Source organism: Alligator mississippiensis, chromosome 7 (assembly GCF_030867095.1).
Source record: "Alligator mississippiensis isolate rAllMis1 chromosome 7, rAllMis1, whole genome shotgun sequence".
Taxonomy (NCBI): domain Eukaryota; kingdom Metazoa; phylum Chordata; order Crocodylia; family Alligatoridae; genus Alligator; species Alligator mississippiensis.
Window position 1 is genome coordinate 87,524,872 of NC_081830.1, and position 14,586 is coordinate 87,539,457.

General features: G+C 51.5%; 1 protein-coding gene across 4 annotated transcripts in view; it reads left to right on the top strand.

Moving 5' to 3' along the window:
* Window positions 1–14,586, top strand: part of IL1RAP (interleukin 1 receptor accessory protein) — a 56,276-nt gene that overhangs the window by 36,556 nt on the left and 5,134 nt on the right. The window contains exons 9-11 of one of the 4 annotated variants that reach the window (XM_014607113.3): window positions 2,489–2,638; window positions 3,744–3,887; window positions 7,819–11,616. In XM_014607113.3, the coding sequence (XP_014462599.2) occupies window positions 2,489–2,638; window positions 3,744–3,887; window positions 7,819–8,186 (662 nt within the window). In that variant the 3' untranslated portion in view covers window positions 8,187–11,616. Of the gene's footprint in view, window positions 1–1,256; window positions 1,591–2,488; window positions 2,639–3,743; window positions 3,888–7,818; window positions 11,617–14,586 lie in introns of those variants that run through there. The other 3 variants (XM_014607112.3, XM_014607114.3, XM_019499058.2) reach the window with 3 other exon arrangements.

The window sequence follows — 14,586 nt, forward strand, 5'->3', positions numbered from 1 at the left end:
GGGTCACCGAGGCCTCAAGCCAGGCTAGAAGCTGATATTCTTCCAACCAGACCTGCCAGCCTCCTAATGAAAGCAGGGGGGCTAGTTGTGTTGGTGGGGGGGGGCTCCTTTTGTTTGACGTCTGTTGGAATAGGCCTCTGAATCAGGCTTTATCGGGTAGTCGGCACTGATTACCCATCCCTCGTGGGCCGACCAAGCATCCTCTCCAAGCCTGCAGCTGCTTTGGAAATGGGGGTTGCAAATGGCAGCTGCTGCTTTTGAATGCCTTGGTGCCATTTTTTGAGCAGGCCCCCCATAATTTGCTCCCAGTCCAGTCAAAGACCAGTCCTTAAGGATGCTGCTGGTCTGACAAGCCTTTGTGGTCAGCCTCCTCGGATAAGCCCAGCTGGGAACTGGCCGCGTGGGCGTATCATCCCATCACGTAGCAGCACAGGGAGGAGACTTGTGCTCCTTCTGTGCTGTGATCTGTGAGTAGCATTCGTGCAAGGAGCTGGTCCCGCTGACCTCTGAGGTCCCTTCTGACCCTAGGATCTTATGCCCTCTGGTTTACAGACATCTTTATTGAGAAGATGCTGAAATGGGAGTCACAGCCCTCTTCCTTGGGGGTCTCCAGTGCATTTTAACACCCCTTGCAGCACAGGGATGCCCTTGTCCCTGACTTTACCTGCAGCCAGTTTGAAAGCTTTTGGTGTCTGCGGGCCACGGGTCTTGTAGTTGTGCGACAGGGTTGACTGTATTGTTGTGGGACTAGGTTAGGCAAGGGGTGGCTTGCAGGGGGCTGCACTAGATGTCCCTTCCAGCCCCACTTCTCTGTGTTTTTGTGGCTCCTCAGCTATTTTGCTGTGGCTGGGAGCGTAAGGACCAAAACCTTCCTGTCTTAAGATGGTTTGGATCAGCGCCTTGCTCTTTTTCTCCCCTCCCTTTTCAGAACTGCCCACTCAAGGCAGCCTTTTGTAGCCCATCAGAAGGGGCAGCTAATTAGTGAAGGCCAGAGCTATTGGGTCATTTTAAGCTTTCTTTCCACGTTGCTCAGCACGGTAGTGCCTCCTCCCGTTCCTCTTTGTGGGCTGATTGAGTGCATTGGTCTAGCAGGATGGAGGTCTGCAGCATGCAGGCTCTTCGTTTAGAAAGGCACCATCTAGGATCCCTCCTCAGCGACTCTCTAGACCCCAGGATGGGTGATTGGGAGATGCTCTTGCAGTAGACAAGTGATTTAAATGCCCCCTTTTTTTTGTTGTTTCTGCTCCATTTCGCAGCAGTTTGCAAGAACCAGACCAGACCACTGCTGGCAGGACCACCCTAAGCTACAATCACCTAGCTGCAGACCAGCACTTCATGCCATTCGATTCCAGCTCCTAGCTCCTTAAGCCCATTTCCCTCCTAAGCCCACATGCTAACGCTTGGATTTCTTTTATGATGGCTAGAAGAAAAATTTCCCCTTGCTCCCTACCAGTATTAATTTCTCTCTTTCTTTCCTGTATCTTTTGTGTCGCTCGCTTCCAACTGGGACCTGTTGAATGCTTTCCATTTCAATCGTCTCTGTCTGGTGATCGGTGTGTTTGCAAATAATAAAGTACAGTTAATCCAGGAGTTTTGCGATGCGCTCTCTTGTACTAATCTCTATTCAGTTTGCCAATGTGCGTGCCGCCTACCGCAAGCATCACTATTCACAATTCGATATTTCCCCAGAGACGCTAGGCAGGTTTTTTCCTGTTCCAAGTATAAGGAAAAAAGCTAATGGCATGTTAGTGACTCTTGGGAGCAAGCATAAGGTCTCCTTTACCTGTGTTTTGATTTGGAAACAGGTAAGACTCCTTGTCAGACATTTCGATCTTCTAGAAAGTGTCTCATCTGGGCTACAGACTTACTTGAGGTCACTCTGCGACTAGCTAAAAGAGAGGCATACATCTGTGATAGGAGCCAGGGTGCCATTCATTTTGCTACTGGTTTGGGCAGGCGGTGATAACCGCTGCAATGATGCTTCCAGGGTGGTGTTTATTCCCAGAGTTCACAATTTTAGTATTTTGGCGAGGCCAATTCTTTGGGCTTAGCCCATGAGCTGGGCCAGAGGAGCTGCCTCTGACAAATTGTGACTTGGAAATATTCTGCTCATGTTCCTGGGAGATCTGGGGAGGAATTGACCCCTTTTCAGTGTGAGAAGCATGGAAGAATTGGGTCTTCAAGGTCTTTTCACTTCTTCTGGACTTCTTCCATCTGAAACTGCTCCAGGGCTGAGTGCATGCACACTCAGCGTGCACATGTGTGTGAGTGTATTGTGCGTGCGTGCACATGTGTATGTATATATAATTATGTATGTAATATAGGTGTGTCTGTACTGTGTATATACACATACATTTTTCTGCCCGGGCTTTGAATCTCCTATAAGAGCCTCTATTGCTCTGCTCGCGGCATGACCCCGGCCATGCCTATTCGAATGATGGTTCCATACGTACTACCGAAAAAAGACCTGTCTGTGTTTTCCACCCAGTTGCAGCTCCGAGATACACCGTGGAACTGGCCTGTGGATTGGGAGCTACCATCCTGCTGGTCGTGGTCCTGATAGTCATCTACCACGTGTATTGGCTTGAAATGGTCCTCTTCTACCGGGCTCACTTTGGCACCGACGAGACCATCCTAGGTAAGGGCTTTGGGGGAGCGCAGCGATCGTGTCCAGCCACTGGTCCCTGTGGTGCTGTGTAGATTTCTCTGCAGGCTGTTTTTTACCCTCTTCAGAGATAGGGCCCTGCCTTTTCTTAACAGTTTTCATACAACCATAGAAAATGAAGGTTGGGAGGGAGCTCAGGAGGTCACATCTAGTGCAACCCCCTGCTCCAAGCAGGACCAGCCCCAACTCCATCATCCCAGACAAGGCTTTGTCAAGCCAGGTCTTCAAAACCTCCAAGGATGGAGACTGCACCACCTCTCTGGGTAACCTGTCCCAGTGCTTCACCACCCTCCTGATAAGGAAGTATTTCCTAATCTCCAACCTCAACTTCCCTTGCTGCAGCTTGAGCCCATTGCTCCTTCTGTCATCTGCCCCCACTGAGACCAGCCCAGCTCCATCCTCTCTGCAACCCCCCTGCAGGGAGGTGAAGCTGCTATTCAATCCCCCTCGGTCTTCTCTTCTGCAGACTCAATCAGCCCAGTTCCCTTAGCATCTCCTCACCAGTCCTGTTCCCCAGACCCACAACCATTTTTATTGCCCTCCACTGGACTCTCCCATGTGTCCACATCCTGTCTGTAGCGGGGTCCCACAGCTGGACACAGGACTCCAGATGTGACCTCCCCGGCGCTGAATAGAAAATCACTGCCCTTGATCTGCTGGCCACGCTCCTACCAGTGCAGCCCAGGATGCCATCAGCCTTCTTCACAAGGGCACACTGCTCACTCCTGTCTATCTTATTGTCCCCTGTAGCCCCTGCTTAAATGGGTGAAACAAATGCTTAAATGGGTGAAATGAATGGTTCTGGGGCGGGTTGAAACCACAAAGCAAGGGTGCAATAGAGATGTGGGGATGGATTTGGGAGCTGTGCTGGTCTGAGATGCAAAGAAATGCAAAACTCTACAAATCGTGGTTCAGAGATGACCCCTTTCCTTAGAGCAGCCAAGAGGTGTGGAGCACTGTTCAGCGAGATGCTTGCAGGCAGGCTCCAGGGGAAGGGTAGATGGGGATACTGCATTGCTGATAACACTCACTCACTCACATCTCCTGTGCTCCCCGCGGTCCCCCTGACCCCACGCAGATGGCAAGGAGTACGACGTGTACGTGTCCTATGCCCGTAACGCCGAGGAAGAGGAGTTCGTGCTGCTCACCCTCCGCGGCGTCCTGGAGAATGAGTTCGGCTACAAGCTGTGCATCTTCGACAGGGACAGCCTCCCCGGGGGAAGTGAGTATGAGCAGGGGACGAGCTGCGACTCACGGCTCTGGGGAAACCCAGCTGTACTGGGAGCGATCTGCTGTCATCCCACAGCCATCAGCCCCCGTGCCAGCCTGAGAAAGGGGGGATCAATCAGGGCTGGACCAGGATCAGTCAGTGCTGCCTGCATGGTGTGAACACATCGCTGGCAATGGCTAACACCATCTCCTTTAAGGTGTGAGACCCCCTTGTGCAGGGGTTGGAGAAGCTGCTAGCCTTCATTGCTTAGCCGTGTGTTTGCAGGGCTGACCCTGCTAGGGGGAAGAAGTCTTGCAAACAACCCCCGCGGGATCCTGGTGCATTCATGGGGCACCCACTAATTATGATCCAACAGAAGGAAACTGTCTGGACTAGTCCTCAGGGGGGTTTCTAGCCTCTCTGTGCAGCGCTAGGGTGAGCGGCATGGTTTGTCTCAGCTAACATGTCCTCCAGCAGGTGCATTTGCTGAGCTGAGGATGCACGTTCAATTTTTCACCACTTTTTCTACCCCTGCCAGCCCTGCAGAGCTGGGAGGCCACGTCTGGTCACATCCTGCACTGGGCATCATCCTTGGAATTGCTGTTAGGGTCCAGTTCTGTGTTTGCAGCATCCCTGGAGCGAAGCAGTCCATCTCCAGTGTCCTCATCATGTACAAGAATCCAGCTGGGCTCTCGGGACGTGTCTGCGCTGTAACGCAGACGTACCCCGCCAGGTTTATGTGAGCCAGCTGGGGGTTGCTACAAGCCTAGCTATGGGATGGTGGAATGCATTGCAAGATGCAAAGCCTGCTTGAGAAGCAGGGTAGGCACCCCCATGCTGAGCTCCCTATTGCTGCCAGATCCCTTGCTAGCTAGATGATTGCTAACAGCAGGAGGGCAGTTCTGCAGGGTTTGCAACACAGACCCATTGCTGGACACCAGGCAGGGTTTGCAATGCCGCTGGTCAGACAAAGCAATGTCTGCTCGTAGACAGAGAGCAACTACTTCCTAGTAAATGATGCATGTGGAAGCTGCTATGCCGTGAACACGGGTTACCGGTGAGCTCCAGCGGTGCGGCACGTGGCTGGCCTGGAGAGCCCCTGACCAGTGATGATGGATGGGGCAGGTGGTGCTGGCTGGTTACTTTTAAGGCATGCTTAACCCTTTCCTTTCTGTCTGGCTTTGGTCCCAGAGGCCCACTAACAGGTGGACTTGCCTTCCTCTTTTCGCTTCATTTCTCTGCTTGTTCTGTTCGACAGCTATTTGATCGCAGGGCAGCTCGCTCGGTGCCTGCGGCGCTCACGGATCTGCGCCACCACGAGAACGCACGCTGGCCCCCAAAACTAACTGCAACGCAGCTTTTCCCTTGGGGGTATCGACTGCTCTCCCTCTCTGTGGCCATCATCCCTCTCTCCAGTTCTTTCCCCATGTCCAAGACAACATTGCAACCTCTGTCTCAAGGGTCCCAAAGCCCTTTCCAAGCAGCATCCACTGGGATCACCTATGTTTGACAGCACGTAGCCTGGGACATGAGGCACGCTCCATCCAGCTGCTCCTGCTGAAGAGGTTCAGAGGGGGAAGGAGTTGCCCCCGGTGGAAAGGGCCACAGGGATTTCCTTGCCCGCTGGTAGGAAGAGAGCATCACACTGGAACGTGAGCTCTTTGCAAGATGAGCTGCATGCAACCTCCATAGACCTGGACAGGGACTTGCTTCACAACTGGATTCAAATCCTGCGGTGAATACTGTTCCCACCCCCAGCTGCCGATCCAGCTCTGCTCCCTGCACATTGATGCAGCCTCCTTTTCCTTGCCTTTTTTTTAAAGATCAACAGGGATCAGGGTTGACCCTGGCATGAAAACTCTCTACAACAGGGTGAGAAGCAGGGGGACCGGGTCACAAAACAGCTCCGACGGGTATTGGCCACATCTGTCTCTACGAGGCAGCGGCTCGTTGGGTGCAGGAGGTCCTTGCACAGGGGGTGTGCAGCTCATTGGCACTGCTTTGTGGTCTGATCTGTACATTTGTGCACAAATGGAAACCTCCGCGTTGCTCCCCGTGGGTGCTGCCATGGTGCACGAAGCTGCTGCCACTGGTCTGCCTTGCTGAAGGAACAAGCGGAGTGCCCAAATCAAGCACCCGTGTCCCCAAGCTGCTTGGGGCTCCTTGCAACACCCCCTGCCTGTGATCTGGCTGCAGCCACCTGTCATGCTCCAAAGACCCCCCCCCAGGCTATGCAGAGACAAGGGCTGCCCTCCTCGCGTCTTGCAAAAGGACATTGGAAAAGCGCCGGCCACCGCCTGCTTAAAAGCAGATCGTGTGGGTGGATGGATCATGGCACTGAGATGCTGGAAGTTGGAGCCTGCACCCTAGCATCTGCCTCTCCCTCCTGCCTGCATTGGCAGTGGTGCCAACGCAGTCTGCCCACTGGAGACGAGGCAACCGGGGGTGCCTGATTGCAGAGCCCAGCTTGCCCTTGACCAGCTGCAATGAACTTCCAAGGAAGAGGGGTCACGGGCATTCTCCCGCTTGCTTATTTAAGCCTGGAAGCTGGCATCTCCTTCTCTCTCTGGCTCTGCTATCACTTCTCTGCTCATCTTTTTCCTTCCCTTTTCTCTTTGCAGGGCCTCTCCCTTCCCAGCCACCCTAGCTGTAGCCCACGTCCTGCTTGACCGAATGATATAGGCCCTCAGCAGAGGTCACTTAGATGCTCGCTCTGGACCGATTCCACCACCGACCGCCCCCAGAGCCAGCTCCACGCTTCCTGGCCGGAGATGAGGTCATTTTTAATTGCAGTGCCATATGCAAACGCTGCTGTTGCTTGCCCATCACTGGTTCACCGGGATTCAACTAATCTACTTCTTGGGGAATCGTGGCAGGCCAGGATGTAGCTTTTGGCAGCTGGTCTCCTGCCTCCGGAGCGGTGCATCTGTGGCACAGGTAGCGAATTATGCTGTCCTTGATAGAGAAACAGTGGGAGATGGATTATCCTGCCGAGTTTGCTGACAGGAACTAATCAAACACCCTTGACAGCTAAATGAAGTTGTGCTTCAGTGTTATTTTATTTTCCATGCTACTTTTTGACCAGGCGCGAGCCTGTCTTTTGTCAGTGAAATACAGAGGCTCCAGTGATGGAGGGATAGATGCGTGCTGGGGGACTTTGCATTCATTATGCAAAGGCGGCTCGAGCAAAGCAGCTTGCTGCTGCTGGAAATCAAAGCAGACCCGCTGCAAACTATCATGCCACTGTGTCCTGTGGGGATGTCTTTGAGGCTCGGCATTGCAAAGCACGGGGCAGCTGCCGCGGTTGGGTCTTCAATTGCTCCGGCATGGCAGGGGTGAGGAACAAGGCTCAGGATTTAGGGGTAGGGTGAATGCAGTCCTAAAGGCAGACCCTCCCTGCAGGATGATCTCCCTGTTTTGCAGAGGGAGAGAGCTGGGGTAAAGAGTGAAGCGATTCACCCCAAGCTGCAGCCGCTTGGAGCAAGGGATCTCCGTAGTGCCTGTTCTGCTTAGGCATGTCTCCACATCAGTCCAGCTGCTGCAGGGATCATCTGCAAGCCTCCTGCCTCCCTCCTGTGGCTTGCTCAGCCTCCTCTTGCACGCTGATCAGAGCAAGGGTCAATTGGGGCTGGTCCAGCATGGCCTCAGCTGCTGCACGTGCCCTTCTTGGAGCAAAGGCGTGCAACAGCTGAGCTCTGCCCTTGCAATGCATGGCCTCGTGCTACCCACAGGAAAGGGAGCTGGCATCTTGGGGTCAGCAGAGAGGTGTCTATGAGGGGCAGAGAAAGCCTGGCTAAAGGGAAGGAGGTGGGTCCTAGCACCTGGAGCTAGAATTGCCTTCAGCCCTTGGGAGTCTCCTACATGCCGCGATTCCCAGCAAGTCCCGGGCAGCCCAGCAGTGCATCACTAACCATCCTGGTGTTTCTCTCCCCACTTCCCCCAGTTGTCACAGACGAGACCCTGAGCTTCATCCAGAAGAGCCGGCGCCTGCTCGTCGTCCTGAGCCCCAACTACGTCCTGCAAGGGACGCAGGCCCTGCTGGAGCTTAAGGCAGGGCTGGAGAACATGGCCTGGAAAGGCAGCATCCGGGTCATCCTCGTGCAGTACAAAGCCATCCGGCAGAGCAAGGTGAAGGAGCTGCAGCAGGCCAAGGCCGCCCTCACCGTCATCAAGTGGAAAGGCGAGAAGTCCAAGTACCCCAAGGGCAGGTTTTGGAAGCAGCTGCAGGTTGAATTGCCCCTCAAGAAACACCCCTGGGGCTCTGGCCTGGCTGAGCAGGAGCGCTCCTACTGCCCCATGGGACACGTGTGAGGGGCTGGGGCACAGAGAACTGCCTCTCTGCAGCTGTGCAAGGAAGGATCCGGTGTCGAGTGTTTCGGAGGACAGCATCCCTGCTGAAAATGCACTCCCCCCCATTTCAGGGCAGCAGACCCCGCTGCCCCTGCACTCCCAAGGTCCGGGCATCTGCCACCCGGGGAGGGTGCAGCCATCCTTCGGGCCACTGTTCTCATCCTGATTCCTATCAGGTCGCTCCTGCTTTCTGGGATCACCTTTCCCTTGGCTTCTCCGAGATCTCCAGCCCCTTCTTTCCCATGCTGACCATTGCAGAGCCCTCTCGAGGGGCCATCGGACTGGTCTCCTGCCCAGCAAGCAGCTACAGATGCTTTAGGAAAGGACTGACATCGGTTTGCTTGTGCACTCCTTTGCTTTGCTGCAGGGTCACCGATTCCTGCTTCACTACAGCATGTGTGCCCAGCACTGAGCTGGCTGCTCGGGCACCTTCCCATCCAGATAGCGCGCACTCGTTTTTTTAACAAGGTAGAGCAGGTGTCCCAGCACTGTCCTGTTCCTCGTTTTCAGGGCTTTGCTGGGTGGCATTTGTCTTCAGGAATATCTAGGAAGACTCCTGGCAGTCTTCTGTGCTCTCCAAATCCTGTGGTGCTGTCACTGATTGATCCAAGGAGAGTTTCTCCTGCATTTATAGTGCCTCAGATCACACCCTTGCATGTCTGACTTATTCAAAGAGTAAACTCAGGGACTTTGCAAGGGTTGCAAACTGCCTGCATTTACTACAGGGCAATGAGCAATGTCTCCCTTTAACCTAAGCTGCTGGCCATTGGAGAGTACTGCAGAAAGAGCAGGGGTTGTCTTCTTTTTTTTGCTAGGATGTCGTCTTTTTTTTTTTGCTGTGCAACCCAACAGGATGGAAGTATGAGCTTCTGTTCATTGCCAGCTGCTTCACAACTGTCTTCTCTCCCTAGCTCAGTGATTTTCAACTGGGGCCACAGCACTCAGTAGTTCCTCGAGTCCTTTCAGGGGTGCCTCAACATTAGCACCGTTAGGTTGACCAACACTATTCACCCCAAGATTTCAAATAGAAGTCCATAGCGGTGGTCTTTGAGTTTTTTGCAACAGAAAAACTGCTCTTCTTATTTTTCTGCAGACTAAAACCAAGTGGAAACTAAGAGCTGACATTTTTCCAAGGGGTGTCTTGAGTCTAAGAAAAAAAATAAGGTTGAAAGGTCCTGCCCTAGACAAGCAAGAATAGAGTCATCAGTCTGAACCAGAGGCCTTGTAACATAAGGTTCACATTAAAACTGGTCTGGGTTTGCAAAAGAAAGCCCTACCCAGAGGGTTTGCAAAGCAGGCACTGCCACCCCTATTTTTGCAGCCTCTGAACTGGAGGGAGACCAAAGCCGTGAAGCATTTCCCTTCCCGATGCTGTTGGTTTGGGCAATGTGCCCTCCTGTTTGAAACCATCCTTGGTTTCAAATCACATTTTGCAAAGCCCATGCCAGCCCTTTCTAGGTTTTGCGCTTCTGCAGTCCTGGCAAAGGGGGAGATGTGCATGCTCTTGGCAGCTCTAGCTCTCCAGGTGCAGAGCCCCGACGGCAGGCCTGCCTACTCCAAGGACCATGCGATGCTGTAGCACAGCGGATTCGGGCATTAACTGGTCCCACTGGTCCTGAGCTCTCTCCTTCCCTGCTGTCACTGGTGCTCAGCTGTGGGGCGTGAGTACGGCCTGTCTTCCAGGCATCCCTCCTGTCTCCCCTGCAGCCAGGCTTGAAGCGGAGGACCTCGCAAGCACTAAGCCCTGAGCCCAGCTCTGCTCCTGGTGGAGCCCCACATCTTGCTGCTGGGAGCAGAGGTCGGCTGGCACCGAGCACCCAGAGGCAGCGTGCACGGGCTGGCACAAGGATGCTAAACCATTGCATCGGGGCACGAACGTGCTGGGTCGAGAGCCTGTCTGCTAGCACAGCGCACGATGCTATCCCAGTGCTCAGCTGGACGGTGGGCAGCTACCGGCGTAAACGAGACTATAAAGCTGTTGGGGCTAGCCAGCTCTGTGCTGCTTTTCCAGGGAGGGTTGTTTTTCCCAGGCATCCTGTGGATCATCTACTACTGTCTCCAAGCTCTGCACTGTCTGGGAGCTCCCCCCCGAGTGCAGCGATCTTGACACCGTTTCAGGTCCATCCTGGCATCCCTCATACCCCTGGACGTGCCTGTGTGCTGTTTGTAGGAGAAGCCTAGCTGCTATTTTCCCCATGACTCCCTGTCGTTCCTGTGGTGTCTGCAGGCGAGACCTGGACTCGCATTATGGTGCTGTTTTAAAAAGCCATGAAGAGCCAGCTGGAGCTTGGAGACTCTCCACTTGGCCATACACATTCATGCTGTTCAGGGGTCCTGGCTGTGCCTGGCCGGACCCCGCTCCAGCCATTTACACTACTACTACTACTACTACTGCCTAATTCAATGCATTTATTAGCATAGCTCCTGGGAGCCTTAGCTGCCAAGCCCTTGGTGCCGGGCACAGTCTGAACCCCAAACGGGGAGATAATCCCTGCCTCAAATGATGCATCCTTAGTGCCAAGGAAATGAATCGGTCTGGGATGCCACATCCCAGCTGACCTCAGTGAAGTAACATGGGCCCAGGGGCTTTGCTATCCATGGAGGGAGCAAGGTTGTTTCCTCCTCCACCCATTCGATTTGCACCCATGGTTTTTGCTACATAGGGTGAGGCCATGATAGCACTTCATCCAGTTGCATGTTCCTCCTTGCCTCATTTTGTCCTCCCAAAAGCAGGCCAAGTGGCCATCAGGCAGCCATAACAACTGCAGGCAGGAAGATAGGCTCCAAATGAAGATGAGAGCTCCTTTTTCTTCCCGTTAGATGCAACGAGTGCGCGCGTGCACGGCTCTGCCAGCTCCCAAGCGGTAGCGTGGTGCATAAACCACCTTTGGGGTGCAGGGAGAGAGCATCTGCCAAGGTTTTGGGAGGTGACTGTATTAGGAAATGAGTCCCCATTTGTTTGATTTGCATTTGCTTGCTTTTAAGCAGTCTGATTTAAAAATATTAATGATATATTCATATTTATTTTGCTTGTGTAAAACAGTCACTCCAGTGACAGCAGGGATTTCTAGGCCGTGGCCCTGAGAGAAGACAGTCTGTGTTAAACTCATCACTGAAAGCAGCAGCCAACTCATCCCTTTAGTTCACCTTATTCATGTGGGTCTTTGTGCTATAACCTAGCATTATTTCATGTAAAGTTTTCCATTTTATTTCACGGGGATGGGGTGGGGAGGAAGGGGATAGCTCACTTTGGGATGGACACCCCCCTCCACCCATATCATTTCTTTCATGGCTCTTCCCACCTTGCCCTGTGTGATCTCACATCTCATTTTTGTTCTGCAAAGTGTCAGTGTTTGATTTGGCTATTCAATAAACCATTTTTACTTTTGCATTTCTGTTTGTTCGCAATTTTGCACCTCTTTGCTGGCCCTGTGCCTCCCTCAAAGGATCCTGTCCCAATATCAGCGCACCTGGGCAGAATAACCAGAGTGGGTAGAAATCATCCCAGGCCCAACCCCAGGCACCGCACGTCGGTCTCGTGTAAGTCGTTAGGATACGTAGTCCAGGCACTTCCTCGGGAGTAGAAATGCAGGGGAAGACGGTCCCAGTCCCAGAGAGACTTCAGCCTAAAAAGGCAGGACCAAAGCAAAAGGAAGCATTATTATTCCATTATAAGTGATGGATTTAGGCCCCAGGAGACTAAGTGAATTGCTCAGAGTCATGCAGGGGCAGGTCTTTGTCCAAACTGGAAAGGATGCAATCAGTGTGGACCACAATCAAGCTAATTACGCGATGCCTCCCCTAATCCCATCGTAACAAGCTAATACAAGGAGGCGGCTTTTCAATGTCATTCTTCGGTTATAACCGGGGTGCTGTGCCGCAGACACGGGTATCTGAGTAGGTACCAAAATCTGCAAGGGGCCAAGAGCAGGTCCTTCATTACAGGCTTATTACTAGTGTCCTTCCTGCGGTCCCCTTGGTGCAGAAAAGGTCAATCCTTTACTGGACAGAAGTCAGAAAAGCAATGCCAGCAAAGCAAGAATGGAGCAGAGAAGGAGTGAGAATTGAACTTCCCCCAGCCTCCTAAGTAGGGACGAAAGATGGAAACCTCAACATTTTTGCTAACCAGGATAAAGATTTGCAAAAACCAAATAGTGAGATTGGAGCCATCGAGGCGTTTTCCATTCCTTTGACATCAAAGTGAAAACATTTCCATTTTTTTTTAATTTTATTTTTATTAGTTTTATTGCAAATTAATTTACATTTCAAAAAGGAAAAACCATTTTGCTTTGAAAAAAAAGAACAGCTTTTAAAAAAAATGCTGAAACCTGCCTAGTTCCCGGTCAGAGCTTCAATCGGTTTATGAAAGGGGTGATGTGATGTTGTCCTTGATAGGAGGCGATGGGGCGTGCTGATACAGTCCAGCCTCCTGTGAAATGGGATAGTTAGACAATTGCAAAAGGGTTTTTTGTTCCCCCAAAACTTTTTCAAATGGGAAATTTGTTTAGACTGATCCTTTCCTAGGAACAATTTGTTTCAATGGACCAGTTTTCCTACAAAAAAAAAAAAAAAAAAAAATCCCCAAAACAACCATTTAGTAAAAAAAAAAAATATTCCAACCAGCTCTTTAAATTATAATATAAATATGGATGTGCAAATCTGCTCTCTTTCTCTCTCAGAAATGCCTGTTCATGTTAAATCTATTCTTCAAATCCTGAGTTCCTGGCTTAATCTTTGAAATGCAAAAATCGAGAACTCTCCATTCAGAGATGATACCTTTTATTAGACCAGCTGAGCTATTGCAAAAAATAAAGAATAATAATAATTATAAGAGGTATCTCTGAGCCAAGAATTCCAGATTTTTGCATTTCTTTTTGTTTCAGACCAACACAGCTCCCAAGATACACGTGTCTGCACATCTTCATGGAGGCAATTGGGATAAGACTTTAAATTCTGCAATGATTTCAGGGAAACTTTGTTCCTAACTTGAATGAGGTTTTGCTCTGAATTCTTGATGCCGTACATCCCTGGCTTAATATTCTTGATGCCGTACATCCCTGGCTTAATATTCTTGATGCCGTACATCCCTGGCTCAATATTTTGCATTCATGAGATGTTGATAATAAATATGCATTGGTAATTCCAGAGCTTAACCAGGCATTGCTGGAGGAAATATTTCTTTTGACTGATTTTTACACCTGCTGCCATTCGGTGTCAGTGAATGCTCCTTAGTTTGTGTGATGAGACATCGTCAGTAGAAATCCCCCGTACCAATAAAAGGGCAGGAGAAACACAAGGTGCTACCGACGTATTATTGTTGTCACCATCACCATCATCTAAACCCCAAGTTCTCTGCTGCTGGAGAAAAGAAGAGGGCCTCCATAGCTGGACACGAATATCTTCTCAAAGGCAAGCACTTAAGCCGCGATACAAGCTCAGACCGGCATCAGCGCTGCCTGATGCTCTTCGGTGTGCGTCCTTTCCCAGCATCTGATGAAATGAAGCTCATGGAAGATTATACATTTCTGATTTTGTTCGTCTATACGGTGGATGTCTACCCTGCCTTGTCTTAGGAGAGTAACCACAGCAGAGCGTGTTTCAGGGCTCAGACTTTCCCAAAATACAGCACTGTCGTGGCAGGCAGACCCCTGGATTTCCATCCTGCCTACCTCCGTGCCACCGTGCAGGGCCCATGGCTATACCAGCATGCCAGATGCAAATCCCAAATAGAGAAGGGCAGATGTGCATGTTGCAAAAGCTGCGTTACAGAGCAGCAAGTTGCAGCTGTATAGCCTTCCCCCTCGATGCGGCTGCTCCAAGGCCTTAGTGGCCTGAAGGGGAGGGGAGGAAGAAACCGCCGGGGTTGCCCCGGTGTGCAAAGTCCTTTATGGGATCCCCCTGCAAAAAGGGGTTTTCTTCTCCCTGAGGCGATTAAAACTTGACCTCCAGCAAGCCCTTGGTCGGACGTTGCTGGTGGCATGCTGTCCTCAGCTCCCTCGTGCCATGGGCCATCACTCACGAAGTGCACAGCCCTTCTGTGTTCATTAGGCTTTCCTGGTAATTGTGTTAATGAGGGTGAATTAATTTCTTAAGTGGTGTAGTCCTGTTAATTCCCATCCCGTACATCGCACAGCCATTAATTACAAATCTTTGGCAACCCCCTAATATGCCTGGCGTCTCTTGTCTTTGCTAAGTTAGACAGAGGGCCTTCAGTATTGCACAGGGGAATTAAAAAAAACAACCCTCATTCATCATCTTCCCATGCAAAGACCCCATGCAATATGAATGAACCCTAAGAAGCCCACCTGTCATTAAGCCCATTTTACAGAAGGAAGGACCGAGGCACTAAGGAAATAAGGGG